Genomic DNA, 27,677 nt, shown 5'->3' on the forward strand with positions numbered 1-27,677 from the left:
ACACACCTCCCCATCGCAATCTTCTCTGCATTAGCAAAAGAAAAACTTGGTTTATCACCCACTGCTTCCAGCTCCAATGGTTTGATCCTTGAGTGGGCACTGGGCTCATATCTCAAAGACCAGCTCTGCCAAGCGGATACTTAGCTGAGGACCCTGCTCCCAACCTTCACCCCTGGGCAGACAACTGAGCAGAGCCAGCAAACCAAACTGCAGACCCTGCCCTGTGGTGGGATGCACTTGTGATGCTACATCTGGCTGATGAAGAACAAATCGTATCCTTTGTTTAATTTTATTTGACTTGAGCGAAAGGCTGCGAAAGAGGGACGTTCCTAAAGATCCTTTGTAGCTGCTCATCAGAGCAGACTGAGCTGCCCAGAAGAATACAGCCGCCCCAGTCATGCTCTTTGACCCCATCTGCTTCAGTGGGTCGATAGCTTGTGTTTTGTGAGAGGAAACGCAGCCTGAACCAATCAATATGGCAAAGTCCTTACTCCAGCAGCAGCATGAAGGCTGGCAATGGCAGGGAGGCAGCCCGGAGCCATCTGCGGGGACGGACCACCTCTTCATTACAGTTAAGGAGAGGTATTTAACGTCTGGGCGAATGCCCAGTCGCTCTTAGCAAGGTGAAGCCAGTCATGCTGCATATTGCAGCCCGTTATAAACCAGTGCTATGGTCATCATCTGAAAAACGCACCCGCAGTCGTGCTACTGCCTTCATTGGTGGGCCAGGAAGATAGATTCAACTGGAGGCAGTTCAAAGGACAGCGTCGAAAAACAATCGGGGAGCTGCAGGGCTTGATTTGTGAGGAAAGATCAAAAGAATTTAAATATCTTGGCTCAGCAACTGCTCTGCAGGAACCTGGTATCTGCCTGCAAATATCGGAAAGGGGCAGAATGCATTAGGGGTGGGTTTAATAAGGAGCGATGGGATGTGCAATTGGTAGGAAACCAGCAAAGGACGATAACTCGCACGTGATGGGATGTCTTTTAGGAATGGGATATCTGCATGCTGATGCCATGGGGCGGTGAAACAGCCTCCTGGAGAGACTGAAAACTAAACTGGGCAATGGATTGGAGACTAGACGGAGGAGGGGGAAACTCGTGCACCAGCTGGGGGTGGACCTGGGATGCCCAGCAGATCTTTGCCGTCTTTAATTTCTGTGGGCCACCACCACTGGTTCTCACTCAGGCAAAAATCCCACAGAACTCACCTACATGTGGGAGGATTTGGCCTTCTTGGATGCCACCAGGCTGTGCATCGTGGCTGGAGAGCAGGACAGTATCTTAATTAAGGTCATTCTCCTTTGGCTTGGTTTTTCTTTCAGCCATTTACAGCCAACTCCAGAGCGGGGCCAGATCCTTAACTGCTTTCCTAGGCCAAAATCCTAGTGCCTCCCGGTAAGGACTGGGGAGGATCGGGCACATAGGTTGAGGATGCAGAAAGGAAGTCACAACGTTCCCCTCCCCCCCGTCCCTGCGACACACCCCCTTGAGTTTCATCCTAATTCTCCACTTTACATTAGGGATCAGTCTCACATTCCCCCTTGCCTTGCCCTGCCAGCTGGAGCCAGCTGAACTTAGAGAGCTCCTTGTCCCCGGGGGTGAGAGGACAGTTCAGGAGGCGACAGGAACAGCCAGTGTGTGCTGGGTAATTCTCAAACTGACATCCGTTACCAAAGCTGCACGATGAGCACCACAGAGAGCATTCGGCCACTGTCATGCTCCGCTGAGTCGTGCTAGATGTCAGCTCCCTGCTCTGAGCTGTAAGATTGCTGCTGAGATGGAGGAGAAGCAGCCATGTCAACTGCCTGCTGTCACCAGCGCACAATTCGCTAGTCAGCGGCCACGGGGTCAAGGCAGGGGAGGAAGCAAGACAGGGTTTTCTTTTGATAAACTCAAACTCGGAGGCAGAAGAGAAGAGTGCCCGGCCAGCGCGAGGCTGCAGAAACCAGGTCTGTGCAAAGATGGAGGAACTTGCTGCGAATCAAGGAATCCACTCACCTTTTTCTTTCTTGTTATGTGTATTATAGTAGCACCTCCTGACCCCAACGGAATTCAAGGCACCTGTGTGCTAGAGGCTGTACAAGCCCATAACAGCAGTCAGCCTCTGCTCCAAAGAACTGGCAATTCAAATAGACAAATGGAGTGTAATATTGCTCCTGCTTTACAAATGGGAAAACTGAGGCAGCAGACTCTCGGAAATTAGCCCAGATCTCCTGTGCCCCAGAGCAGTGCAGTAGCCCCAAGACCATCCTTCCTCCCTTGCAGTGAGGGACAAGGGGGATTTTACCTTAATAACAATGGCACTGCAGTGTTCTCCAGTGTAGTTACAATGTTTGATTAATACAGTACATTACCATAATCTCTCCGGATGCTATGGTAGCCTCTGAGACAGGATTCTTCTGATTCTTCCCTGCAGCAGGGGTACAAAGACTTTGGGCCCAGCAACCGTAATGCCAGCATCCCAGGGCAGTATAGGGGAATTGCTTGCCCCGAAAGAGGACAATTCTCTGGAAGTTAGGGCCTGGGTAGTTCCTCCTCCGCACCCCTTCCTGCTGCCGATGTATGGACAGGGACTGGAGGGAAAAGGAATGTGACTGACTGGCAGTCCCTGGTTGATGTATCAGCCCCTGGGGACCGCTGCCAGCTGCAATCGTTTAGAGCAACCTTCAAGCTGCTCTGAATTATGCCGCACACCCAAGCTGCACGGAGCTGGCCTAGTTTTGGGAGAGGGGGAAAGACACTTCCTTGCTCCCCTCTACTCCACAAACTGTACTGGACACATATCAGCTGTAATGGAGGGTCTGGCCCAAACATTTTGGACCATTCTTGTAGAATAGCTTTTAAAGGAGGGACCCTGACTCCTTTCGGACCCTTGTTGCATAACAGCAGCCTCCAGCATTCGTTCTCATCTAGGCAGCCCTCTCCATACCAACAGTCTCTGACTTAAAAGAGGACCAGAGGGATGGGCAGGTGAAAGGGGGAATTTAGTCTGCGTGTCATCTTCCTCTTTGGGCTTTCTCAGGCTGCCTCACCCAGGGGCATCACCCCGATGGAGGCTTCTCCGTGCTACAGGAGCAGAGATGGACAGATAGATGGGCAGAGGGGATGGATGTTGGGTTGTGGATGAGATGGATGGGTAGATAGATTGGGGGGGCGAGGGTATATACCGTAGGTGGATAATACAGAAGGAACCCAATGAAACCAGTCCAGCCAGTTTATCGGTGCAGTGTGTAGCACTTCTCCCGGACACCCAGTCAAGTAAACTGTGTCTCATTCAGCTTTTCCAGGGCGATGAATGGCAGTTGGCGAAAGGGAAGGGAGCTGGAAGTTGCATTCTGGTTCTATTGCAGTTTTGTGTATTTCCCGGCTAATTGTCTCCCAGGCTCCTTTCCAAAGAGTCTCTGGCGGAGCAGGCAGATGCCAGCTGTGTGTGTGTGTGTGTGATACTATTCCTGGGGGTGGAGGGAAAGGGGGGGTACAGGGAGGAGGGGCAGCTGCAGTGACTTGGATTTTTGAAAAGCCACCCAGCCAGTGGGAGGGCAGCATCGATCCTTTTAATAAAACAGGGCTGAGCTTCAGGCTCAGAGGCAGGTGCTGTCCCGCAGCCAGCCAGGCTGCGTCCTTCTTCCAACCTGAGCCCCGGGGAGGTGAGAGGCTGAGGGGCTGCGAGAAGCGCCTTCCCATCCCCGGCCGCTCGCTTTTGCCTTGTCGCACACGCGGGAAAGACCATGGAGAAGAAGCCGCCGCTGCTGCCGCTGCTGCTGCTGCTGCTGCTGGTCCCAGGGGTGAGTGAACCTGCGGGCTCTGCCTGCGCTCCGGGGCCGGGGCCGGGGGGACCGTGCGCGCGGAGAGCCCCAGAGGAGGAGGCACCCCGGGGTGGCGGACGCGGAGGGAGGCAGAGGGGTGGGGCAGGGGGCAGGCGGGAGCAGGGGGCAGCCGGACGCGGGGAGAGAGGCGGGTGGTGTAGCGGGACACGGGACGGGTGTCCGGGCACAGGCGGGACAGCGGGAGGAGGCAGCCGGATCTAGGGATGGAGACAAGGGGTGTAGCGGGTCAGAGGGGCGGCTGGCAAGAAGGGGTGTGGGGCGGGGTACCCGGGTACAGGGGGAAGGGGAGTGGTTAGCGGGGGAGGGGGTACAGGGGGGTACCCGGGTACGGGGGAAGGGGAGTGCTTAGCGGGGGAGGGGTACAGGGGGGAAGGGGAGTGGTTAGCGAGGGAGGGGTAGCCGGGTACAGGGGGGAAGGGGAGTGGTTAGCGAGGGAGGGGTACAGGGGGGTACCTGGGTACAGGGGGGAAGGGGAGTGGTTAGCGGGGGAGGGGTAGCCGGGTACAGGGGGGAAGGGGAGTGGTTAGCGGGGAAGGGGTACAGGGGGGTACCTGGGTACAGGGGGGAAGGGGAGTGGTTAGCAGAGAAGGGGTGCAGGGAGGGGCAGGGCAGTGGATAATGGAGTGGGGTGCGGTACCCGGGCACAGGGTGGCAGGGGAGTGGTTAGCAGGGCAGGTGTACAGGGGGGTACCCAGGCACATGGTGGAAGGGGAGTGGATAATTGAGAGGGGTGCGGTACTCGGGCACAGGGCAGCAGGGGAGTGGTTAGCGGGGGGAGGGGTGCAGGGGGTACCCAGGTATGGGGGGAAAAGGAGTGGTTAGTGGGGGAGGGATGCAGAGGTATCTGGGGGGCAGGGGAGTGGTTAGCCGAGAGGGGGTGCAGGGGTGGAGGATGGCCAGGCGGGAGGGGTGCAAAGCAGTGGGCAGCTGGGCAAAGGGGCGGAGGGGTGTCACCCATCTCTCATCCCTTCCCTTCTCTTCCCTCCAGCCTATCGACCCACCCACACACCCACCTCCTGAACCTCCCCCCATGTCCCTTTCCAAACACTCCCCTTCCTCCCCCCCACTACCTCATTCCCAGGGATAGGGGTGGGGGTAAAATCTCTCCCCCACCGGCAGGAGTCTGCCTGAGCATCATGGCAGGTTCCAATGTCCCTGCTTGGGTTGCTCTGGAAGCCACCCCCGCCAGAGAGAGGGGAAGCTGCAGCGCAGGGAAGGTCTCCGCCTGCAGGCATCTTCCCACAGCTGGCTCAGCTCAGCTAACCTCACCCTTAGCCTGGGTAGCAGCCCAAGCGCCCGGACCCCTGTGACCTTCACACATAGCAGAAGGGCCTAGCAGAGGGCCAGTGGTTTCTCCTCTAGTCTGGGGAAAGGGCACCTACCTCCATGAGATCAGGGCTCCCACTTGAGCAGGAGGTACAGGATCAGAGAGAAATTATGCTTTTTTTTTTTGCTAAAGCACCACCTCCTCCACCCTCCCTGGGTTCTTGGGGAGCACCAGACATTACAATACGATAGGGGCCAACCGTTAAAAGCGTTGCACAGGGGAGAGTGCAAAAGGCCAATTAAATATTCACAAACCAAAGGCAGTGACCGAGCAGAAGAAAAGGCTCCTAGACAGAGGTAAATTATAGATCCTAGGGACAGAGGAATTGCTAGCCCCGCTCAGATCCGCAGCCTGGGCAGGTGTGGATGTTTGTGTGGATATCAGGAATATCCAGAGTTATGAGAGTTACTGCTGGGCACAGCTTGGAGGGGATTTTAACCCTCATGCTTTGGGGCTTGAGCCAACCTCATTTGTTTAAAGCCATTTTGCGCCAGTGAGAAGTGCCTCCTCAGCTCACAACTTGATCTACGGAGCAGATACAGGCCAGGCACCCCCAACGCTGTCCCTGCTCAGCCGTGATCCGGAGGGATCACCTCTAGTGCTCAGAGGGGAGTTCGTTTGCACCCTTGATTCTCTGCTGAGACAGTCAGCCAAGCGGGGTAGGGGGCAGGCAGTAGTGGACTGCAATGAGAACATCTGCCCCTAGAAGTTAGAGAGACACCATCAGCTAACTTCACACAGGCCACCGGACAGATGGCAATAACTTTCAGCCATCCCTGAGCTGTGCTGAATCAGAACCGCTTACTTAGTGCTGAAAATCTCAGTGACCTATTACCAACCCCAAGCAGCAGATAAACTCCTTGGGAGGACTAGGAAGGGAAGAGGAGTTCATCGGCTCTTTGGTTTGGTTCTCAAGTGGCAGGATCCAGAGAGGAACTGCTCATATGGTGCTGTGACTTGCGAATGATCCAGACTACAGAATTCAGATGCAGATTTCAGATGTCCCCAAAATGGGGGGGGGGGTTTGTTCTGAGCTGGCATTTTGGTTCCACTGGTTGTGGACAGTGAGGCAAGTAGCCATGGAATGTGCCAAGGCTGCGAGACAGTACGGCTCCGGGATTTGGGGCCCATCTCCAGGTCAAAGTCTGCTCCAGGTCTCCTGTTCAGGATGAAATCTTTTCCATGCCAGAGATTTACTGATAATGTGCCCTGCTACCAGGTCCTGTGTATATTCGGGAGTTAATGATCAATCATCCTCTTCCTTAAAAAAACAAAACAAAACACACACACACACACACCCCACACATACACCCGCACAACTTAAAAAGCAATTAAAAGCTCACGGAGGTGTCACTCTCCCCTTCTTGTTCCAGCTGTCAAAATGCTTTATGGGGTTAATACCTGCGGCTTTGTCAACAGGAGTTGTGTTAATAACATGCACATTTCGCTGGACTAATGTAGACCATGTGCCCTCCCATAAATGTGCTAATCTTTATGGGAGTTTTCAGGGCTCAGGACCCGGAGCGGAAAGGGAAACGCAGGCTGGCGGGGAAGGTGGGTTCTGGAACCTGGGAATGGAAGTTATATTTTCCACACCATTTAGTAGCACTGAGGGGAGTGATTGCCAAGGAGAAGGGGGCATTGCTAATTTCTTCTTACCTTCCCTGGCAAGAATTACAACAGAGGATGCAGAGTGCAGGCTGCCAGCCAGTGGTCCTCCCCGGAAATCAGATTGCGAGGGACTGGCCATATCTCACAGCTGCTCCTCTCCAAGCAGGGGGAACTGCAGGGAGTACTGGTGGCTGGAAAGCCTGTATATTTCACTTCCATCTTCTAGGAAACCTTGGCAGAGGCTGGGGTGAGAGCCTGGCTCTTGGTAACCCACTTCCTTCAGTCCCAGCCGACCTGAGCAGATTGGGGCCGAGAGCACAGTTGCTGTGGTCCCATTCATTCCCAGAGCTATTCATAGTAAGAAATGTGAGCAGCTGGTTTGTCACCCCAGCTGCAGCCTCTGGGAAGAGGCATCACTGCTGGAAAGGATGCAGGAGAAGTAACTAAATGGTGACCCAACTGCTGCAGTTCTTGCTCCTCTCAGCAGGGGTCACTGTGGGGTGATGCAGGAGGTGAATAGGGTGAGCAGATGTCTCCATTTTATAGGGACAGTCCCAATATTTGGGGCTTTTTCTTATACAGGGACTGATTATCCCCCCCATCCCAATTTTTCACACTTTCTATCTGGTCATCCTAGAGGTGAGCTGGGTGTAATGGAACTTAAAGCAATTTTGTTTGGAGTCATATGGGAATTTTTTTGACAACACTCTCAGCTCCCCCAACCCCTGTTGTAGGCCAAAAGCCTAATGGGGAGAAATGGGGAAATTGGTCAAAACTCTTTGGTGGAAATTTACCAGTTTTAATGAAACTTTCACCAGGCAGATTCCTTGGGTCAGGATGGAATTTCTGAGCAAAACAAAAGCAAGCCCCTTGCTATGTGACAAGCTCAGTGGTTAGGGCACCCAGCTGGGCTGCAAGGGGTGGCCCAGGTTCAAATCAAGTCAAGGGAGACTGCCTCTGAAGCTGCTGGAGCCAGGCAGAAGAAAGTCTTGAGTCAGGGTGTTTCACTTCCCTACTCACAGGGCCCTTGGCGTTTTTCTCTCTCTCTCATGTTTTGTGGACAGTTTCGAAAGGTTTCAGTTTCATTCCGAGGCGGAATGTAAACACATTTTGGAACCTCAACATTTTTCACCAAATGAAGTTATTGTCTTCCGGCCCGCCTTCATTTAACTCTGATCTTCTTCCAGCAGGGGGTACTGTCGAATGATGTGACGGTGCTGGCTGTGGAGGGGGACCCCACAGCTTTTCCGCTCCCAACCTCACCCAGCAGAGCTGCATTAGACCAGGGTTTCTCAACCGTGAGATGGCACCCGACACTGGGTCGCCAGACTGTTTCAAAGGGCAGCTCCTGTCCCACGGAGCGGCTGGGCTCGCCTCCCTGCAGGCTCTGGAGTCCTAGTGTCGCTCAGGTTTGGCCGAGCTGACGGGAGTCTGGGCAGGCTAAATTTGAGTGAGTGGCGCTGCAACACCATGAGCCAGGGCACAACTCTACTCACACCAACTTGGTCTAGTTGGGTGGTGGGGGCAAACCTAGGCAGGTTGCAATCCTGCAGGTTGCAATGCCTGGAGCAGAGAGCCAAGCCCAGCCAGCCCCACAGCACAGGAGCTGCAGGAGCCGCCACTGTGGGGTGAGTGCCGGGCAGGACCCAGCCCTCGCAGTGGGCAGGATCCGACCAAAACCACCCCAGGGCCTCCACCCCTAGACTATTTACTGGATTGCAAAAGGCTATAAGAGTTTACAAATGGGTCCTGAGCCCAGGGTCACTTGGGGGGGGGAGGGCAAGTGGGGCAATTTGCCCCAGGCCCCGCAGGGGCCCCATGACCCCTGGTCCAGTGGTGGTCCGGGTCTTGGGTGGCATTTTGGAGGCGGGGGGCCCTTCAGTCGCTCCAGGTCTTCGGCGGCATTTCGGCAGCGGAGGGCCCTTCAGTGCTGCCGAAGACACGGAGCGACTGAAGGGCTCCCCACCACCGAAATGCCTCCAAAGACCCAGACTGCCGCTGGGTGAGTACAAGTGCTGCAGCTTCCCGGCTTTGCCCCAGGCCCCCTGAATCCTCTGGGCAGCACTGCCTGAGCCCAAAACCGTTGAGAACCACGGCCCTAAAATAATGACACAGGAGCCTGTGAGGAACTTGCAGTTACTACTTTGCTTGCCAGACACCCTTCTTAGCCTGGAGGTGCCGGCTGAAGCATGAAGCCCCATCTCTTGGGGTCACTGGTGCAATGCAACATTTACAAGAGGGTATGTGTACCCTGCAAAGAAAAACCTGCCAGACCGAGCATCAGAGTCTGGGTCAACTGACTCGAGTTCGTGGGGCTTAGGCTGTGGGCCTAGAAATAGCCATGTGGGTGTTCAGGATCGGGCTGGTGGGCAGACTCTGAGCCACCCCCTTCACAGAGTTTCAAAGCCCAGGGTCCAGCCCAAGCAACAATGCCTACACTGCTGCTTTGAGCCCCATGAGCTGGAGTCACTTGATGCAGCCTCCGAGGCTTGGTGCCGTCAGTCTTTTAGTGCAGTCTTGCCCAGAGAGAGTCACCCCAAGGCCCTCGCTAGTTAATTGTGCTGCCAAATGCAGCGCCAGTGCCCACATGCTCTCAAGCGCTGGATAATTGGAGCCTTTTGTCATTCAGATGCCTGTAACTGGCGCTCCCTTGTCTAACGCCAGCATCTGTAACAGACAGAGCATAGAGTTTATCAAGTGGACACTGAGGGAAGTGCCTCCCACTGTGCAGGGAGCTGAGCTGGCTTGTGAAGGCACTGGGCTCCTTAGCCCAGCTTGTCTCCCTTGTGTGACAAGGGCGTGCGGGAAAGAGAAATTGTCGGGAAAGCGTCTTCCCTGCCTCGGTTTTTCTTTTCCTGGCAGGGTTTGTTTTGAGGGATGTTTTTTCAATGCTGTATTTTCATTTCTGGTATGAATTGTATTGCTCATGAAAGGCACAGTAGGGAGATGCTGCCTTAGAGTCCTGATGGGCTCGATAACTGTCCCAGATACTTCCCCGGCACAAGAGTAAACCTACTCGTTAGAGGCTGATACTATGGAAGTCAAGAGGGAGTGTGATGGTGAAAATCCAGGAGCTCCTCTCCTGGTTGCTGGAACGTGGATAGGACTGGGATTCCTTCTGGTGATGCTCTTCCTAGACTCTGCTCCATCTTGTGTAGCTGCTTCTGGCTATTGGTGGCAGATAAATGTGAATTTCCTATGTTTGCTAGCAGGAAGGAGGAACTTTTTTTTCTCTTCCTCCCACACTCTTACCTGCTGCTGCTGGAGAGGTCAGATTTCTGCTACTCTCCCTCTCTCCAAGCGCCACACTTCGACTCTTGCTTCATGAATAACTCCAATGCTTTCTTGTGCTGCTGCCCAGAGCAGCAGACTAAAACTGACATGATTCTTGCTCCCAGAGGCCTTGAAACTGACCAGCTTGTAGGTTTCACTCTGCTGCTATTTGAAGAAGCAGTGAGGAGCAGGCGAGCTATCTGTCTGCAGACTCAGGAAGACAATGCTGCATCCATTCCCATTTGGAAGGTTGTATTCAGAAACCTAAAAGCTAGAAACAGAATTATTTTTTTTTAAAAAAAGAGAATCTTAAATTGCATAGAGATTATTGATTTATGCCTCTCATCATTATCACTCCCATAACTGCATTGGTCATTGGGGCAGCACCATTGATAAACAATCAACCGATTGTCTTCTACCCTGATGATTGTGTGTCAGTGCTTGAGTTTCTGCAAAGTCCATTCCTGTCCACTGTTCTATGTTGTCAATCCATCTCTTCTTCTGTCTACCTCTTCTCTTCCCCTATACTGTCCCTTGGAGGATGATCTTGGATAGGCCAGATGATCTTGTTATATGGCCATACCACTTCAGCTTGTGCTTCTTCACGGTTGTCAGGAGGTCTTCATATGACTCAGTGCGTTGGGTAATAATGTTACGGACTTCTTCATTAGTGACATGGTCGAAGTAGGAGATGGTTATCAAGGGATTAATTCAGAGTATTTTGAGTTGAAGCCATGCTCCACCTCACCCTTACTTCCTGTTTTAGTCAATGGAAGCATCCCCACCCCACTCTGTTGTGATGCAGTTGAAAAAAGTAGCAAGTTCCCAGCCTGCAGTGCTGTGAGCAGATGTATTTTTGTTGCACTGAATGGTCGCTTTTCGAAAATACCCCACCCCCAGGAAATGTTTCCCATTCAGCACTAGCCAAGAGGATTGTTCAAGTATAGTTGTGTTTATCGACGACCTTGCAGGACCATGCTCAGGACAAGGAGCTAGGTATTTCAGCCTCTCTCTCCCGTGTATTCCCAGGCGTTTCTGTTGAGACCGTAGACACGGTCAACAGTTAGCGCCAGTGGTGGTTGGTTTGTGACGTGCAGAATGGAAAGCGGCGTGATGCTGCCAAGCTCATTTCATACAGAATGCCAAACAACCGCCAGATAGTAGCACCTTTTGGTCCCTGCCTGAGCTAGATTTGCACTGGGGCCCAGAGCCTCAAAAGTATTTAGGTGTCCAACTCCCATTGGTGGAAGGTTCTGAATCTCGTTACCATGCCCTGAGCCGTCCAATTCTTCTCTTCTTCTTTTTGTTACCACAGCTCATACAAACCTGCAGGATCCTTCTACCAATGAGCATTGCAACAGGGAAAAAATACTACTCCTTGTACAACGTAACCTTTGCCGACACTCAGCCGCTAGTTGTCTCTTCTAAGGAAGCAGATGCCGCGTTGCTAGGGAAGGTGCTTCACAGCAAGAAGCACTTGGTGAAGTTAAAGCACCCAGCCCTCCCACTTCTTAGGAAGATTGGCCTCGCTCATCTGCTGTTTACCAAACCCTCATGATGCATGTGCAGCTCTGTCCTAACCGCACAACTTGTGGCGTGTTATTGCTTCCATATGCCGAGGCAGCGTTTATTTAGAAAGCAAATACAGTATTGTTGCTTCCATTAGACGGTGATGCAGCCGAATCCCTTGGCACCATAATTACCAAGCACTTCAAAGCGTGCGCTTTCATTATCAGTCCTCGGAATGCAAGTACTGGAGCGCAAGTAAACCACGGTGCGCTAGGCGTAGGGTGACCAAATGTTCCGATTTTATAGGGACAGTCCCCATAGTTGGGGTTTTGTCTTACACAGGTGCCTATTACCCCCTCATCCCCCTCCCAGTTTTTCACACAGTTTGGTCACCCTAACTAGGCGAGGGTTTGGGATGGTAGTGCTTTGAGATCCTTTGGTGATAGGCTCTATAGGAGTGCGACTAGGGAGTGCAATAGGCACCCAGAAGAACCCAGCCCTCCCCTCCTCATTCCCCCGGATGTGCTGTGCTGGTGGAAGCCTGAATCCAGGCATTTGGTTGCTCTCCTAGCTGATGTCACTCTAATGCTTTTGGGGAATGGAAATCTGGGGGAGGTGGAGGGGAGGAACGACACTGTTTAGTCCCTTTCTTCTTCCAAGTCTTTGATGTCAATAATAGTTGGTAGGTGAGCTCATCTTAAGCCCAGATGTTTCCAATCACGTGCATTTTAGGCGGGGGCGTTTGATCATGCTGGACACCCCTCCTGCTTGTGGGACTGAATTTAGTTAGTTTCTTAGTTTCTCACCCACCCCACCTGCCCAGCAAAGAGACCGACCCGCTCACTCTGTTTCCCTCCCGTGGCAGGGGCCGGCATGGGCCGCGAAGGAGAAGTGTCTCACCAAGAGTTACACCACCAGCGGGGAGTGCTGCAAAGCCTGCAACCTGGGAGAAGGGGTAGCGCAGCCCTGTGGGGTGAATCAGACGGTTTGTGAGCCATGCCTGGACAGTAAGTTGCTTGTCTTCGATGTCACCCTCGCAGCGAGCTTTGGGGGTGGGTGGAAACCGCCTGCTGCCTACTACACTGAGGATAAAGCTGGAGGGAAGGGAGATTCCAGTAGAGGGGTGAGATGTCTGGGTTGAAAAGTCCTTTGGATCATTGCATATGTATTGTCTTCTCATGACTACAGTACAGGGTGCACTTTGAAAAAAATGGGTCTCCCCTTTGCTGTATCCTCCCTTTTGGTACAGTCCTCACTCGGGTATCGGCTTGCGCCCGATCTAGCCAATTGCTCTCACCTGCAATTTCTAATGTGCCCGTTACTACGGTATCTGGTCTCCCTTTATATCAATTAAACCCATTGTATCCCACAGCAGGTGGGATATAACAAACAGAACATACTCTCCACAAACACGCCAGCTACTGTCACTGAAGCCTGTCAACTGAAGTTGGCCGATGCAGCCTCGGAGTCTGATCAGCCAGCTCCCAGTCTGCACGTACCAACTAACTTGCACATCCAAATGCAAAAGGGTTTGTGGGACTTCGCCCCCTGAGCCCTGCTCTGAGATCCTGACCCTGTGCCTTTTCTTCCACTGGCATTCCCGGCTTCCTTGGGGTCTCTATTCCCCTCCACACCCATTCAGCCCCTACCCCTGGGCTTGCACCGGCCGATGGCAGTTCCTTGGTCCTCTCATACGTTTGGGAAATTATCTATCTCTTGCTTAGCTGTACGGAGTGTCCAGTGGGACGTTTTCCAATGATCCCTCCTGTGTCTTTTACAGTGTAATAAAAAAATAGTATTAGACTGACCATTTAGCAGGGGATGAGAACAAGGTAACCCCAGTAGGACAAGGAAACCATCTGTTATATCACAGATGGATGATGGCATTTTGTTAACATCAGATGCTTCATAGGCCCTGGTAGAGTACATGTGCTAGTGATCTGGATGCACACGTAGTGATGAAATGATTGAGCAATTAGTTCTGTAGTGCCATGGCTGTGCACGGTGCTTTGCAGAGAAAATAAAAGCACCAGCCCCCCCCCATAATCCGCTCCCACCAGAGCAGCTTGCCCCTCAAATATTTACCATGGCAGGAAAGTGCCAAAATGCTGCTGGTTCCAACTGTTTGCAGCGAAATCCACCCAAGCCAAAACACGGTGGTGAAGGGCTGCGTGATGGTTTGTTTCACAATTATTATTATTTTGACCCAGAGCAAAACTGAAAATGCTGTGAGGGGGAAAGCCATCACTGGGGCAGGATAGTTCAGTGGTTTGAGTATTGGCCTGCTAAACATAGGGCTGTGAGTTCAATCCTTGAGGGGGCCATCTGGGGCAAAAATCAGTACTAGGTCCTGCCTAGTGAAGACAGGGGTTTGGACTCAATGACCTTCCAAGGTCCCTTTCAGTCCTAGGAGATAGGTGTATAACTCTATTTATTATTATAAGGCTTCCCCTGTGGAGGAGAGATCCTTGGGGCAGGTGTCTCCTGAAAACAGGTTTTGGAAGAGAGAGGACTGATGGGAAAGGGTGCTGACCGGGAGGAGGTTCTGGTCAGGTGATCTGGCTCCATGGCCAGTCACAGTTCTGCAGCACACCAGCTAAAAATATCAACCTTCCTTCAAAATCAATGAATGCCACTTAACCTCGGAGTGAACAGCAGTAAAGACTCTGGATATTGAATACCAGCCCCGCTGTCTGACCTTGGAGGAGATGTGTGTTAACGCTGTGCAAAGCAGCTTCTACCAGGGAGCAAACCCTGCCCTGAGAATAGGCTGGTAACTCTCTGCAGCATTCTCTTTAGGTCTCTCACCAGGTAACTCCCTGAGCAGAGATTCCATACTGATGCGCCTTTACAATCACACAGAGCACATGCTGGGTGAATCAGGTCCCAGAGGGACGTGCCAGCTCTTCATTCCAGAAGGAAATGTGGCTTGAGAAGAAGATAAAATAATTCCCACCCGGGTAATGAAGGGAGTGCGTATGCAGTAAATGTTGAGTGGATGTGAATGGACATGCACGTGTCCTTGGATCACACTTGTTTGTGCAGGCAGATGGGTGTATCATGACTCTGGCTCTGTGCTTGCACAAGTGTGTGTCGTGCCCCCACCTTTTGTGGCTGGTTCCCTGAGGATAACAGCCTACTGCTGCTGCTGGTTAGTGATGTTGCTCCGTTAGCTCAAGTCTGTGCTGTGTAGCTACAGGTTAACCACTCCTGGGGGTGGCTCCGTGTGTAAGTGTTTGCATGCTGTCTCTGTGGACCGTAGCTGTGTTTGTGGTGTGCATGCTGTTGGCTTTTCCATGCAGCGGTGGCTTTGTGCGTGCGGCGTGCTGAATGCCAGGCTCCCAGACTCTTTCACAGATGTCGATATTAATCCTCATGGATACATGTTCGCTCTCCACTCTCGGCTTTCGAGTCGTTTCCAGCCTCACAATCCCAGAGTGGAGGCATGACATTTTTCTGCAACCGCCCCATCCTTCCGGCTGGGACACATTCTCCCAGTGGGATGGAGCCATTCCAGTTCCAGGGAATGTGTGTGGCGGGGGGTGGGGGTGGGGATTAAGAGAGCAGGATCAGAACTCGGATGCAGCACTAGAGCGACTGGGAGGTGGCTGCATCTGTCCATTAATCTGCACGTGGGTGGCTGTGTGTATAAATACATGGGTTTCTGTTTTATGTGCCCAGCTGACCTTGACATGTCTTTGTATTGCATTAGTCCCAGGCTGGAGTGTGTATTTCCATCCTGCTGCTAGGACTCAGGATTAAAGGCTGGGTTTGGTCTCTGCTTTGTCACCCTGAGGAACGGAGCTACGCAACCAATCATGCATCAACAGGGTTTTGAGATGTCCCCTTCCTCCTGCCCCTGTGCCACAAAGTAATCCAGAGGCAGGAGTGGCTCAGGGTAGAGGGACTGTATGGTCTAGATCAGGGGGTCTGAACCTTTTTCTTTCTGAAGCTCCTCCAATATGCCATAAAAATTCCATGGCCCACCAGTGCTGCCACAACTGGTTTTCTGCACGTAAAAGCCAGGGCCGGCATTAGGGGGTAGCAAGCAGGGCAATTGCCTGGGGCCCCGTGCCACAGGGGCCACCATGAAGCTAAGTTGCTCAGGCTTCAGCTTCAGCCCCAGGTGGTGGGGCTCGTGACAGCGGGGCTTCGGCTTTCTGCCCTGGGCTCCAGTGAGTCTAACAGTGGCCCTGCTTGGTGGACCCCCTGAAACCTGCTCGCAGCCCCCAGGGGGCCCCAGACCTCTCGCTGAGAACAGTTGATCTAAATAGGGCAGCAGGCTGGAAAATAGGAGCTCTGGGTTCTAGTCTGACTGTGCCACTGACCTGCTGGGTGCGCTTAGGCAAGTCACGTCGCCTCTCCATGCCTCAGTTTCCCCATCCTTTGTTTGACTTGTCTGTTTAGACTAAAATCTTCAGGTCAAAGATTGTCTCTTACTATGTGTTTGTCCAGCACCTAACACAATGGGGCTATTTTAATGAAAATAATAAAGAAAAAACTAACATGAGAAAAGCTATATAGAATAATTGTGCGGTTGCTGGTCATTACATGATGGAGCCCTCTGATAATCCAGCCTTGTCATTTGGTCCGGGGGACCACCCACGCTCCAGTTCGCCCTGTGCCGCCTAAGAAGCCTTTCCTTTGATTTGCTCTTGACTCGCTGGCCTCATGTAATTGCAACTGATTCGACAACAGCAAGGCACGAAGTCCATCCGTGCAAAACTCAGTCTGTGCAGGTGGAGAAGAGAGCAACACTGGCTGCTAGGGGGGAAACCAGGTTTTCTTTCATCTTGAAGTTCAACCTGAGTCCTGCATTAGCCCAACTGGCTTCATTCCCCCTTCCACCGACAGCTTCTCCCGACCGCTGTCTCATGATTTATTTATTCATCTCCTCAACATCCATCGTTACATGGGGGCCTGTTGGATTCTCGGCTCTAATTGTTCAGCTCGCATACCCTGCTGCCACTGAAAATGTGCCCATTCAGCCGATATGCTTTTCCGGTCTAGCTCCCCGTTCTAATGGCAGCCATCAATAATTCAGAATAATGTAAGGAATTAACCCAGGTTAATGGGAGCTGTGCACTTCAGCGTCTGACTGGGAACTGCTCAGAAAGGCGGGGGGGGGGGAGCGGGACGGGTGAGAGGGGGAGAGAGAGCACAGATCTTTGTGCCGAGCTGGTGATGGGGTGGGGGTGGGGGGTCATGCGGGTCAGGGCCTGAATAAAATAGATTGGGGAGGTCTGATCTCCGTTCTGTGTTCAGTTATGACCGTGAAATTGATGGCCGCAGGAGGAGCCAAGAAAGCAGAGGTGGGCACAGAAGAGAGAGCTGCTGCTGGGATGGAAAGCTGAAATCAACAGATTTAGGAGGAGGAGAAGAATGCTCCCCCTAACCCCCACCCCAGCACACCCACATCCACTCCTTGAGGGGTTAAAGGGGCGGAGGAGCGCCTCCTGGGCAGGTTGGGACTGAACTGAGCCAGAGAGGATGGGAGTGTGGTGAATGGGAACACTATGAAGTGCCAGAGTGTGTGTTTGGGGGGTGCTCTTGGCCACAAAGCAGAGGATGGAAGCATCTTTCAAAGGCCAGCAGGGGGCGGTAGTCGCCCCCCCCCGGGCAGCACACCGTACAGCAGGAGAAGACGGTGTGGAGAATGGCAATACCTGGCCGCTGCCAGCAGGGTGGTGCATGGACAGCCTGGCAGAAGAGGCTGTGCCATGGAGGTGGAAGGATTGGCAACATCCCCCTGGCACACTCACCTTTCTGGATGCTCTTACCACCGCCAGAAGCACTCTCTTCACCAGCACCAATGTTTTCCCTTAATAGTCAAGCTAATAGCGATCAACTGCTTTGAGCCACATGGGGACTCCTCTGCCTTTCATCGCTAGCAGCAGCATCCTTCTGGTGATCCTTCAACCCTGAGAACTGATGCTTCTGAATTATTGCAGACGCTGCCTAAAACAGCAAACCACGGCTGCTTTCCGCCTCTCTGAACCAGCGCACTGTCCTGCTGAAAGAAAAGCCCTCTGGCTGCACAGAGATGGAGCCGCGGGGCTTGACTGGCTGCCATCCATTCCCAGACCTCTTGGCAGATGGCTAGGACAGCTCCAAGCTATTCATTATGGCCGAGGACCCTCAAAGGTGCCTAAGTTCCATTGGACCTGGGCCCAAACACCAAATCCTGGTAGACACTATGGTAGGTCACCGTGTTCTGTTTATTGACATGATGCAGACCATGGGGAAGAGGAGGGGACTACACGGCCTATTAAATTCTGTCCAGTGGCACATCCGTGCAAGGAAAAATCAGCGTGTGATAAAGTCACCAGTCTGGGACTCATGTCACCTTCGAATCACACACCTACACTGGTCAACATGGAGTCTGTGGCTACCATTGTCTTCTCCCGCAAGGCAATACACATCCTACCACGGAAGACATGTCTACCACTCCCTGCCAATACAGCATCATGCCACAAGCCCGTAATTTAGCCACCTCTCCTTCAGGGCTGTACAGTCCTGCCAGGCAGGCCTCGGCTATCCAGAACTCATTGCTTGGCACTGACTATCTTGCGAGCTCTTGCCCTGTATCGAGTCTTCCACATTTGGTTGAGCTTATGGGAAAAGGTTGGGATGAGACCATGCTCAGATCTCCTGGCCAGTCTGGTTACTGAGAGAGACAACTCTGGTGGATGATCTCCTAATGATGGATGAACAGGAAGGACTGAGGCCATTAGATTTGTCAGCCGCCTTTAACCCCATTGACCATGAGGTGTCACTGAGCGAGGCTGGTTCACAAGGTGCTCTCCATGAAGGCTCCGGACCTCTGGAGTTCACTTCCTGCCGGCCTTCAGGGGCCTACCTTTTCTCCTGGCTGGTGAGGAGATGAGCAGTTGGTAGGGATGGTAGCCGTGGGTGGGACTCTGGGGAACGTGTGTGATATGGTGCTTATGTTGTTGTGGGCTGGATGGATTGGCTTGGTGGGAACTGATGGGTCTGTTTCTTTATTTTTTAAAAAATTGTCACGGGCACTGGATGGGTTGCTGCCTTCTCGAGAGGAAGGGTGGCCGAGTGGTTAGGACACAGGACTAGGGAGACCTGGATTCAAGTCCAGAACTTTGGGCCTGTCACTTAGCCTCAATTCTCCTCTGTACCATGCACTGTCTCACCAGTGGTGTGAGGCTCAGTATATTAGAGATGGTGAGGTTATAAGGTGACATGGCAATGGGGCCACCTTAGCTAGATAATAGTGCATACAGATCCCAACGGATGCATCTTCTTCTTCCTCAGCCCCACTTCTGTGCCTTTATTCATAGAGGTTCAGCCAGAAAAGGCCAGTCTGGCCTCCTGCCCAACACAAGCCAGCGAACCTCATGCAGGAATTCCTGCATCCAGCTAATAATTTCTGTTCTAGTTTCATAGGGGAGTGGGCAGGATGTGTCATTCTGCAGCGATCTGGCTTGTTCCTCTACTCCCTTAGTTCTCAGCCCATGATCTAGCTGCCTCCTGTCTCCTCCTGTGACCCCACCATGACCCCCAAGTCTCCTTACTTCAATGCCCCATGCTCTGCACTGCTAAGAAAGGCTCAAAGACCACAGCCCCCCTCAACTGTTCATTTCGAATGAAGCTGAAGTCAGATCCTGGCTCTGCCAAAGACTCCCTGTCTGGCCTTGGGCAAGTCACTTAGGCTCAGATCCTCAAAGGTATTTAGATGCCCAGCTCCAATGGCACTGGGAGATAGGTGTCTTAGTCTCTCTGTGCCTCCATCTGTACAGTGGAGATAACACCACTGCCCTGCCTCACAGTTCGTAGGAGCTCAGGCTACAGTATCGGGGACCCTAAGTACCAGCGTTAGACAGGCAGCTAGCAAACGGCAGGTTTAACCAAGACTCCGGGAGCAGGGCGGCCGTGATGGTAGCGCTCAATCCGAGCAGAGCACTTTATGCCCTGTCATTCAGCAGGATAATTGCTGTCTCCCGCGAACGTCCTCAGGAGATCGCCCAGGTAATTAAAGATTAATACAGGGATGGATCGCTTTCAAAATGTGGGGGAGGCTGAGCCGATTATTAGGGTTAATTTCTCTGACACCTTTCTCCCCCGACGAGGGGGGAGATTCCAAGGCCCAGAGGGAGGAAGGAGGTCAGAGGCCCTGGCAGGTCAGAGCAGAGGAAATGAATTCAAAGGACGTAGTTGAAGAGACAGTGACGGCAGCCCTACAGGAACTCCTTTTCCCCAGGTTAAAAATAACTTCAGACGCTGGGGTTCTTCCCAGTAGCCAGGGGGGCGGGGGGCCCTCAAGGGCTCTTCTTCCCCCAACCCACAGGGCCCCCTCTGTCTGCTGTGGGGCCAGGTTAGGCAGGGCTGGCGCTTCCATTAGGTGACCCTAGGCGGTCGCTTAGGGTGGCAGGATTTGCGGGGCGGCATTTTGCTGCCCTCTGTGGAAATTTGGTGGCAGGGAGGTCCTTTCACTCCGGGTCTTCAGCGGAAATTCAGCGGCAGGTCCTTCACTCGTTCCGGGACCCACCGCCAAAGTGTCCCAAAGAGGCGGAGCGGAAGTACTCCCCTGCTGTCGAATGCTCAGAGGAGCGCTGCCGCCTAGGGCAGAAAAAACCCTGGCATCGCTTCTGGGGTTAGGGGCCGGGATAGCACGGAGCTCGAGGGGAGCAGGCAGCCTATGCCCTGCTAGGGTCAGCTCAGAGCAGCCCATCACCCAGCTCCTCTGTCCAGCAAGGCCTGTGGGGGCAAGCCAGCCCTACCCCAGGACAGCCTTGTAGCCCTTCAAACTAGCCCCTGGACTCCAGCCTGCTGCACCTCCAGCAAAGTCTTTCTCTTGTGAGTTGAGTTCAGTAGCTCAGCCGGAAGTTAGGGGTTTATTACAGGAGTGGGTGGATGAGATTCTGCAGCCTGCAATGTGCCAGGGGCTGAACTAGATGATCATGAGGGTCCCTTCTGGCCTGAGAGTCTCTGAGTCCAGGAGTCTTGGAGGTGCTGGTGAGGGGAGAGGGAAGCCAGTATGGGATACATGTAGGGGAGATTGATTTACACAGAAGAATCAGTTCTGCAGGGTGCCGCTGAAACCGGAGACCAAAGAACCAAAGCTGGGGTGAGAGTCAGCAATTAGCATCGTACGCTCGTGTTTATATTGGACTCCTGCATCTTGATTCTGTCCTGGTCTCCATCAGTCATGGATGGGAAACAGATGCAGCTAAACAAAATGGGGCGTGAGGCCTCTGTTTGGGGAAAATGGCTGTTTGGTGGGGGAATGGAGGGGGAGGCAGCACCCCTCAGAAACAGCCCCGACAGGGCAAGGAGGAGAAAGCTTCCAGGGTGTTAGGAGAGGAAGGTTGGCTTTGTTGATAAGGCACTGGGCTGGGATTCAGGAGATCTTACTTGGATTAGAGATTTAAATTGTAAATGCTTTGGTGCAGGGACTGTCTTTCTGTCCTACGTTTGTACAGCACCAACCTCAGTGGGCTCTGGCACTACAATGATACAACTATAGAAAATAATAATAATTCCGGGTTCAGTTCCCATCTCCGCTAGACGTAGACGCCAAATCACTGAGGCTGAGATCCTCAAACCTATTGAGGGGTCTAACTCCAATTGATTGATAATGGGAGTTTGGTGCCTAAATAGCTTTGAGGGGCTGGGCCTGTTTTTCTCACGCCGTGTCAGTTCGGGGCCTAGCACAACGGGGCCCCAATCTCAGTTGGGGCCCTCAGGCACCTACAGTAATATAAATAATGAGGAGAATGCCTATAGCACCTTTGGGATCACAAAGCACTTGACAGGCTGTATTCAGAGGGATCCCTTAACAGAAGGCGGGTGGCCAGTTCTGGGGTGGAACACAGCAGCCCCTCAGCACCATGCAACAGCAGTCATCCCCTACGACATGCTTAATGCCAGCTGCTCCCCTGCCCCTGTGGCTCTGAATGGATCGAAGCCCACAGCCGGGGGCCTGCAAAGTAATGAGAGGTGGACTCCATATCTGGGGAGAGTTTAGCAGCTGGGGGGACAGGTTGGGTCACAGGATGGGGTGTCAGCATTGAGAGGGGAGCAGGATTTAATGTACGCCACTTAGGAACAATCAGTTGCACACATACAAAATGGGAAATGGCTGCCTAGGAAGGAGTACTGTGGAAAGGGATCTGGGGGTGATAGTGGATTGCAAGCTGAATATGAGTCAACAGTGTAGCCCTGCTGCAAAAACAAGCAAACATCATTCTGGGATGTATTAGCAGGAGTATGGTGTTCAGTTCTGGGCACCATGTTTCAGGAAAGATGTTGAGAAATTGGAGAAAGTCCAGAGAAGAGCAACAAAAACAATTAAAAGTCTAGAAAACATGACCTGTGAGGGAAGATTGAAAAAAACTGGTTTCAGAGTGGTACCGTGTTAGTCTGTATCAGCAAAAAGAATGAGGTATACTTGTGGCACCTTAGAGTCTAACAAATTTATTTGGGCATAGGCTTTTGTGGGCTAAAACCCACTTTATCAGATGCATGCAGTGGAAAATACAGTAGGAAGATGTGTGTATATATATATACAGAGAACATGAAAAAATGGGGGAGACTAATCAGTTAAGGTGGGCTATTATCAGCACGTGGAAAAAAAACTTTTGTAGTGATAATCAGGATGGCCCATTTCAAAACAGTTGACAAGAAAGTATGAGTAACAGTAGGGGAAAAGTTAGCATGGGCAGGGCCGGTGCTTCCATTTAGGCGACCTAGGCGGTTGCCTAGGGTGCCAGGATTTGGGAGGGCAGCATTTTGCCGTCCTCGGCGGCAATTCGGCGGTGAGGGGTCCTTCTGCACTCTGGGTCAGCGGTGGAAATTCTGCGGCGGGTCCTTCACTCGCTCCGGGACCCACCGCTGAGGTGCCCTGAAGACCGGGAGCGCGGAAGGACCCCCCGGCTGCAGAATTGCCGCCAACGACCAGGAGTGTGGAAGGACCCCCGCCTAGGGCGCCAAAAACCCTGGCACCACTCCTGAGCTTAGGGAAGTAGTTTTTAGCTTGCGTAATGATCCATCCACTCCCAGTCTTTATTCAGGCCTAATTTGATGGTGTCCAGTTTGCAAATTAATTCCAGTTCTGCAGTTTCTTGTTGGAATCTGTTTTTGAAGTTTTTTTGTTGAAGAACTGCAACATTTGGGTCTGTAACTGAGTGTCCATGGAGGTTGAAGTGTTCTCCGACAGATTTTTGAATGTTATAATTCTTAACATCTGATTTGTGTCCATTTATTCTTTTGCATAGAGACTGTCTGGTTTGGCCAACGTACATGGCAGAGGGGCATTGCTGGCACATGATGGCATATATTGGTAGATGTGCAGGTGAACGAGCCTCTGATAATGTGGCTGATGTGATTAGGTCCTATGATAGTGTCCCATGAATAGATATCTGGACAGAGTTGGTAACAGGCTTTGTTGCAAGGACAGGTTCCTGTGTTAGTGTTTTTGTTGTGTGGTATGTGGTTGCTGGTGAGTATTTGCTTCAGGTTCGGGGGCTGTCTGTAAGTGAGGACTGGCCTGTCTCCCAAGATCTGTGAGAGTGAAGGATCGTCCTTCAGGATAAGTTGTAGATCCTTGCTGATGCTCTGGAGAGGTTTTATTTAGGGGCTGAAGGTGACGACTAGTGGCGTTCTGTTATTTTCTTTGTTGGACCTGTCCTGTAGTAGGTGATTTCTGGGTACTGTTCTGGCTCCGTCAGTCTGTTTCTTCACTTCAGCAGGAGGGTATTGTAGTTGTAAGAATGCTTTATAGAGATCTTGTAGGTATTTGTCTCTGTCTGAGGGATTGGAGCAAATGCGGTTGTAGCTTAGAGCTTGGTTGTAGACAATGGATCGTGTGAAGTGGTCTGGATGAAAGCTGGAGGCATGTAGGGAAATATAGCAGTCAGTAGGTTTCTGGTATAGGGTGGTGTTTATGTGACCATCGCTTATTAGCACTGTAGTGTCCAGGAAGTGGATCTCTCATGTGGACTGGTCCAGGCTGAGGTTGATGGTGGGATGGAAATTGTTGAAATCATGGTGGGCTTCTTTTCCATGGCTCCAGATGATGAAGATGTTATCAATGTAGCAAGTAGAATAGGGGCGTTAGGGGACAAAAGCTGAGGAAGCATTGTTCTAAGTCAGCCATAAAAATGTTGGCATACTGGGACCATGCGGGTTAGGTTTTCTTTAGTCCGGAGAAGAGAAGCCCCAGAGGGGACATGATAACAGTTTTCAGGTACGCAAAAGGTTGTTATAAGGAGGAGGAAGAAAAATTGTTCTTCATAGCCTCTGAGGATAGGACAAGAAGCAATGGGCTTAAATTGCAGCAAGGGAGATTTAGGTTGGACATTAGGAAAAACTTCCTGTCAGGGTGGTTTAGCACTGGAATATATTACCTAGGGAGATTGTGGGAATCTCCGTCACTGGAGATTTTTAAGAGCAGGTTAGACAAACCCCTGTCAGGGATGGTCTAGATAATGCTTAGTCTGGCCATGAGTGCGGGGATGGGACTAGCTGACCTCTCGAGGTTCCTTCCAGTCCTATGACTGTATGATTCCATGTCACGGGGCAGTAGCAGGAGAGAGTGGGCAGCTGGGGGGTGCTGGCTGCGGGGTCGTTGGGGAGGGCTAGGCAGCTGCGAAGTGGGTGAGTGGGCTCTTCGGAGGTAGCAAGGCATGGACTGGCCGCTGGAACATAGGCAGTGCCAGACTGAATCAGAACGGGGATCCGTCTAACCCAGGGCCCTATCTCTGACCGTGGCCAGAGGGAGGCGCAAGAAACCCCTGCAGCAGGATGTTGTGAGACAATCTGCCCCTAGGAAAAATTTCCTCCCTGCCCTTCCCTCCAACAGCCTCCCTGGCTCACCCCCAGGCATGACGCCACTTCCTTTCTCTGCATGACCCTCAGGGAGGCAGCACTGAATGAGTGTGTGCAGAAAACACCCTCCCCACACCCCTCTCCCATTAACAACATACGCTAATTACTGGGCAGTTATGCCAGAGATGAGCTTGTGGCTAACAGTCCTGGGGGCTCCCAACAGGGCAGGAGTTCAGGGCGCCTGGGGTAGCAAAAAGCTCCCACTGCAGCTTGGGGCTGGCCCCCTGTTTGTGCGGCAAATTGTTCTGCTCTGATTACAGGGTTAACGGCAGCTTCCTCCCACCCCCACCCCCGTTGTTAGGGTAGTTGGTGCCTTTCCCTCTCCTGAGCTTCCCCTCCCTTATGGGACTGGGTGGGTTGGGGGGTTTGCTATCGGAATCCTGAGCTTCCCCCCACTAGGCTGCTGATTCAAATCCAGCCAGAGGGAAGGGCTTGTGAAACGAGCCACTGGCCTCGGTCCAGCACCCGCTGGACAAGGAGCTCTATCATCCCCTTAGCACCGATGAGCAGGCTGGGGAGTGGATGGGCTGTGGTGAGTTAGGAACCTCAATACCTTTGAGGATCTGGGCCTGAGCTCTCGGGGAGAGGCAGGACAGTGTGGGGTCGTGATCTGGGGAGAGGGGACGTGGGTCTCCAGGGTTGTCAATCTGGCACCTTTCACCAGCACTAAACATGCTTCCTAATAATAAAACCCTTAATTTCCTGGGTTTTTATAAGCTCATGCTGCAGCTGCAAAGGGCTCTCGAATCTCCTCTTGTTCCAGTTGGGGTAACAGCCGCATACAGCTAAAGAAGTTGCCTGTGCTAGGGCACGACAGAGCTCAGAGTGTTTGCCCTGCCACAGCTCCTGCCTTGGGCCAGTTTGCATTGCCACCAGTAGCTCAATTTGGGGTGGGGATGGCAGGGGGCTCGATATAGTTCTATAAGTCTCTGTAGGAGCAACGGTATTGTATGGCTGTCCTGCAGGGCGGCACAGATGTGGCAGCCACTCTCTTGCCCAGCGCCGCAGAGATGGAACCAGGAGCTTCCAGAGCTGCTACTGCTTGAGTTAAAAAGCCAAGGCTGCCTAGTCAGGGCTGTAACAGACTCATATCCTCCGAGGCTCAGCATAGGCCTGTACCACTCGCTCACCGGGGGGTTACCCACACACTGATCTCTCGCTCGCGCTCTCTCTCTCTGCTCCATTGCAGGCGTGACCTACTCGGACACCGTCAGCGCCACGGAGGCCTGCAAGCCGTGCACAGAGTGCGTGGGCCTGCAGAGCATGTCGGCTCCCTGCGTGGAGTCGGACGACGCCGTCTGCAAATGCGCCTACGGCTACTACCAGGATGAGGGGAGCGGCCAGTGCAAGGAATGCGACGTCTGCGAGGTGGGCTACGGGCTGATGTTCCCGTGTGGGGATGCTCAGAACACGGTCTGCGAGGAGTGCCCTGAAGGGACCTTCTCTGATGAAGCCAACCACATGGACCCCTGCTTGCCCTGCACCGTCTGTGAAGAGAACGAGGTCATGATCAAGGAGTGCACCCCGATATCCGACGCCGAGTGCAGAGGTAATGGGCCCCGGCGTCCCTGTGCTGTGGAGCGTGGATCAGGGTGGTTCAGATTAACACATTAGGGCCAAAACCAGCCCCATTATAGGCAATAGGAGTTTGGCCCTTAGCTTCCTTGGGCTCACGATTTGTCCCTTAGTGACTTTCAGGTCAAAAGGAATAAGTCACCCAGCACGCCTTCCATTTCTGCCTCTCAAAGCATTTTCCCAAGGGTAGTTCTGGAGCATTAGCCTCACCTTACTGAAGGGGGAACTGAAGCACAAGGAGTGTGAAGTGATATGTCGATGGTCACAGACCAGTGTCAGAATTAGAAAGAGTACCCAGGAGTCCTGGCATTCAGTCCCCTGCTTTGATTATGACACTGCTCAAATTGCTTAGAAAAGAATCCAGGAGTCCTGACTCCCAGTCCCAGCCCCCTAGACAATGTGGCCTCCCAGCAAACTGGGAACTTTAGAAGAACCCCCCCTCCCCACTTCTGTTCCTCACCTTTCTGGGATGTAATGTAAAGCAGGACATGCAGGGTTTGATTGTTCCATATGGTTCCACCTGTCACTTCAGACAGATCTGGCTTCCCCAGAAATGTCACCATGCCAATATAGAACCAGGCACCATGTTCTCTGACTCTGCCCTCATGGCATGGCCTTGGCAGCTATCCCTGCAAGTCAGAGAGATCTCCGCCTGGCTAGCCCCCCCACAGCTGCTTCTGCATCAGAGACAGGGGAATGGGTGTACGGAAGTTTTTTCATATGGAAATTCTTTGACTGCCCATCTGTGTTCACCTGGGAGGCCCAGGGATTAGATCACGGGAGTGTGAGCTTGGCCAACTCCCTTAGTGGCTTTGTGCCTCAGTTTCCCCATGTGGATAAAGGGGATAATGGTGCTGCACCCAGTGGGTTACGGTGTTTTGGGATCCTCCAGTGAAAGACGCTATAAATGCAAAGCACTATCTGTCTCTGCTGTATCCCCGGGGCTGATACTGGTCATCCATCAGCTTAATTCAGTGCTGAACATTATGATTAAAACTGCTACACATAGTAGAGAAAGCAGCGTGGATCATAGGCTGCAGCCACTGGAATGCCTGGGGTCAGAGTGCTGGTTCTGGACAGTGGCTCTGCACACATCAGGGTAATAAAGCAGCAGCCCCAAGGCTAGCAGGGAAATCGAGGATGAAATACTGTCTCAGATGCAGCACTGGGGATTTCAGGGGTTTGACGCTCAATGGGCAGATTCCAGAAAAGCCAGCACATGTTCTGACCACGTGGCTTTTTATCTGCTGCTTCCAGCTCTCACGTGGCTTGCAAACATCTGTCCTGCACTGGCGGCTGGTCTGGTGTGTTTCCAAGAGGTCTATGACTTCCCGGCAACGGCAGCATCTTGGCTTCAAGGTGAAGCCCAGCTCATGTGGGGAGGGATGTGCCCAGAGGCCTCTGCTGGCTGCATTTAAGAATAATCGGCCTGCCTGGTAGTTACAGGAACCTGGAGCAAAGAGGAGACGTTTAATAGCTTCAGACGCTTTATTTGTGGCAGTTGGAGCCTGGCAGTCCTGGCCTTCTGCAAAATGGCATTTGGCAGCCGGCGGGCCCCTAATGGGAATTAATTGAGACGTTTAGTCGCTGCCAGGCCTAGAGGCTGTACTGCCCCAGGAGAAGCTAGTGTGCCTCATTTGGGGGAGGGGTGATGTGGAGCGGACACAACTTCTCTGAGATTCCTGGGGCAC

At 52.6% G+C, this 27,677-nt stretch overlaps 1 protein-coding gene across 1 annotated transcript in view; it reads left to right on the forward strand.

Annotated features, from left to right (window-relative positions):
• The first annotated feature begins 3,552 nt into the window (after positions 1-3,552).
• The window catches only part of NGFR (nerve growth factor receptor), a 35,715-nt gene continuing 11,590 nt past the window's right edge, over positions 3,553-27,677 (forward strand). The window contains exons 1-3 of the mRNA XM_030541682.1: positions 3,553-3,788; positions 12,416-12,557; positions 25,601-25,960. Of these exons, the coding sequence (XP_030397542.1) occupies positions 3,732-3,788; positions 12,416-12,557; positions 25,601-25,960 (559 nt within the window). The 5' untranslated portion in view covers positions 3,553-3,731. The remainder of the gene's footprint in view (positions 3,789-12,415; positions 12,558-25,600; positions 25,961-27,677) is intronic.

Source organism: Gopherus evgoodei, chromosome 23 (genome assembly GCF_007399415.2).
Source record: "Gopherus evgoodei ecotype Sinaloan lineage chromosome 23, rGopEvg1_v1.p, whole genome shotgun sequence".
NCBI lineage: Eukaryota > Metazoa > Chordata > Testudines > Testudinidae > Gopherus > Gopherus evgoodei.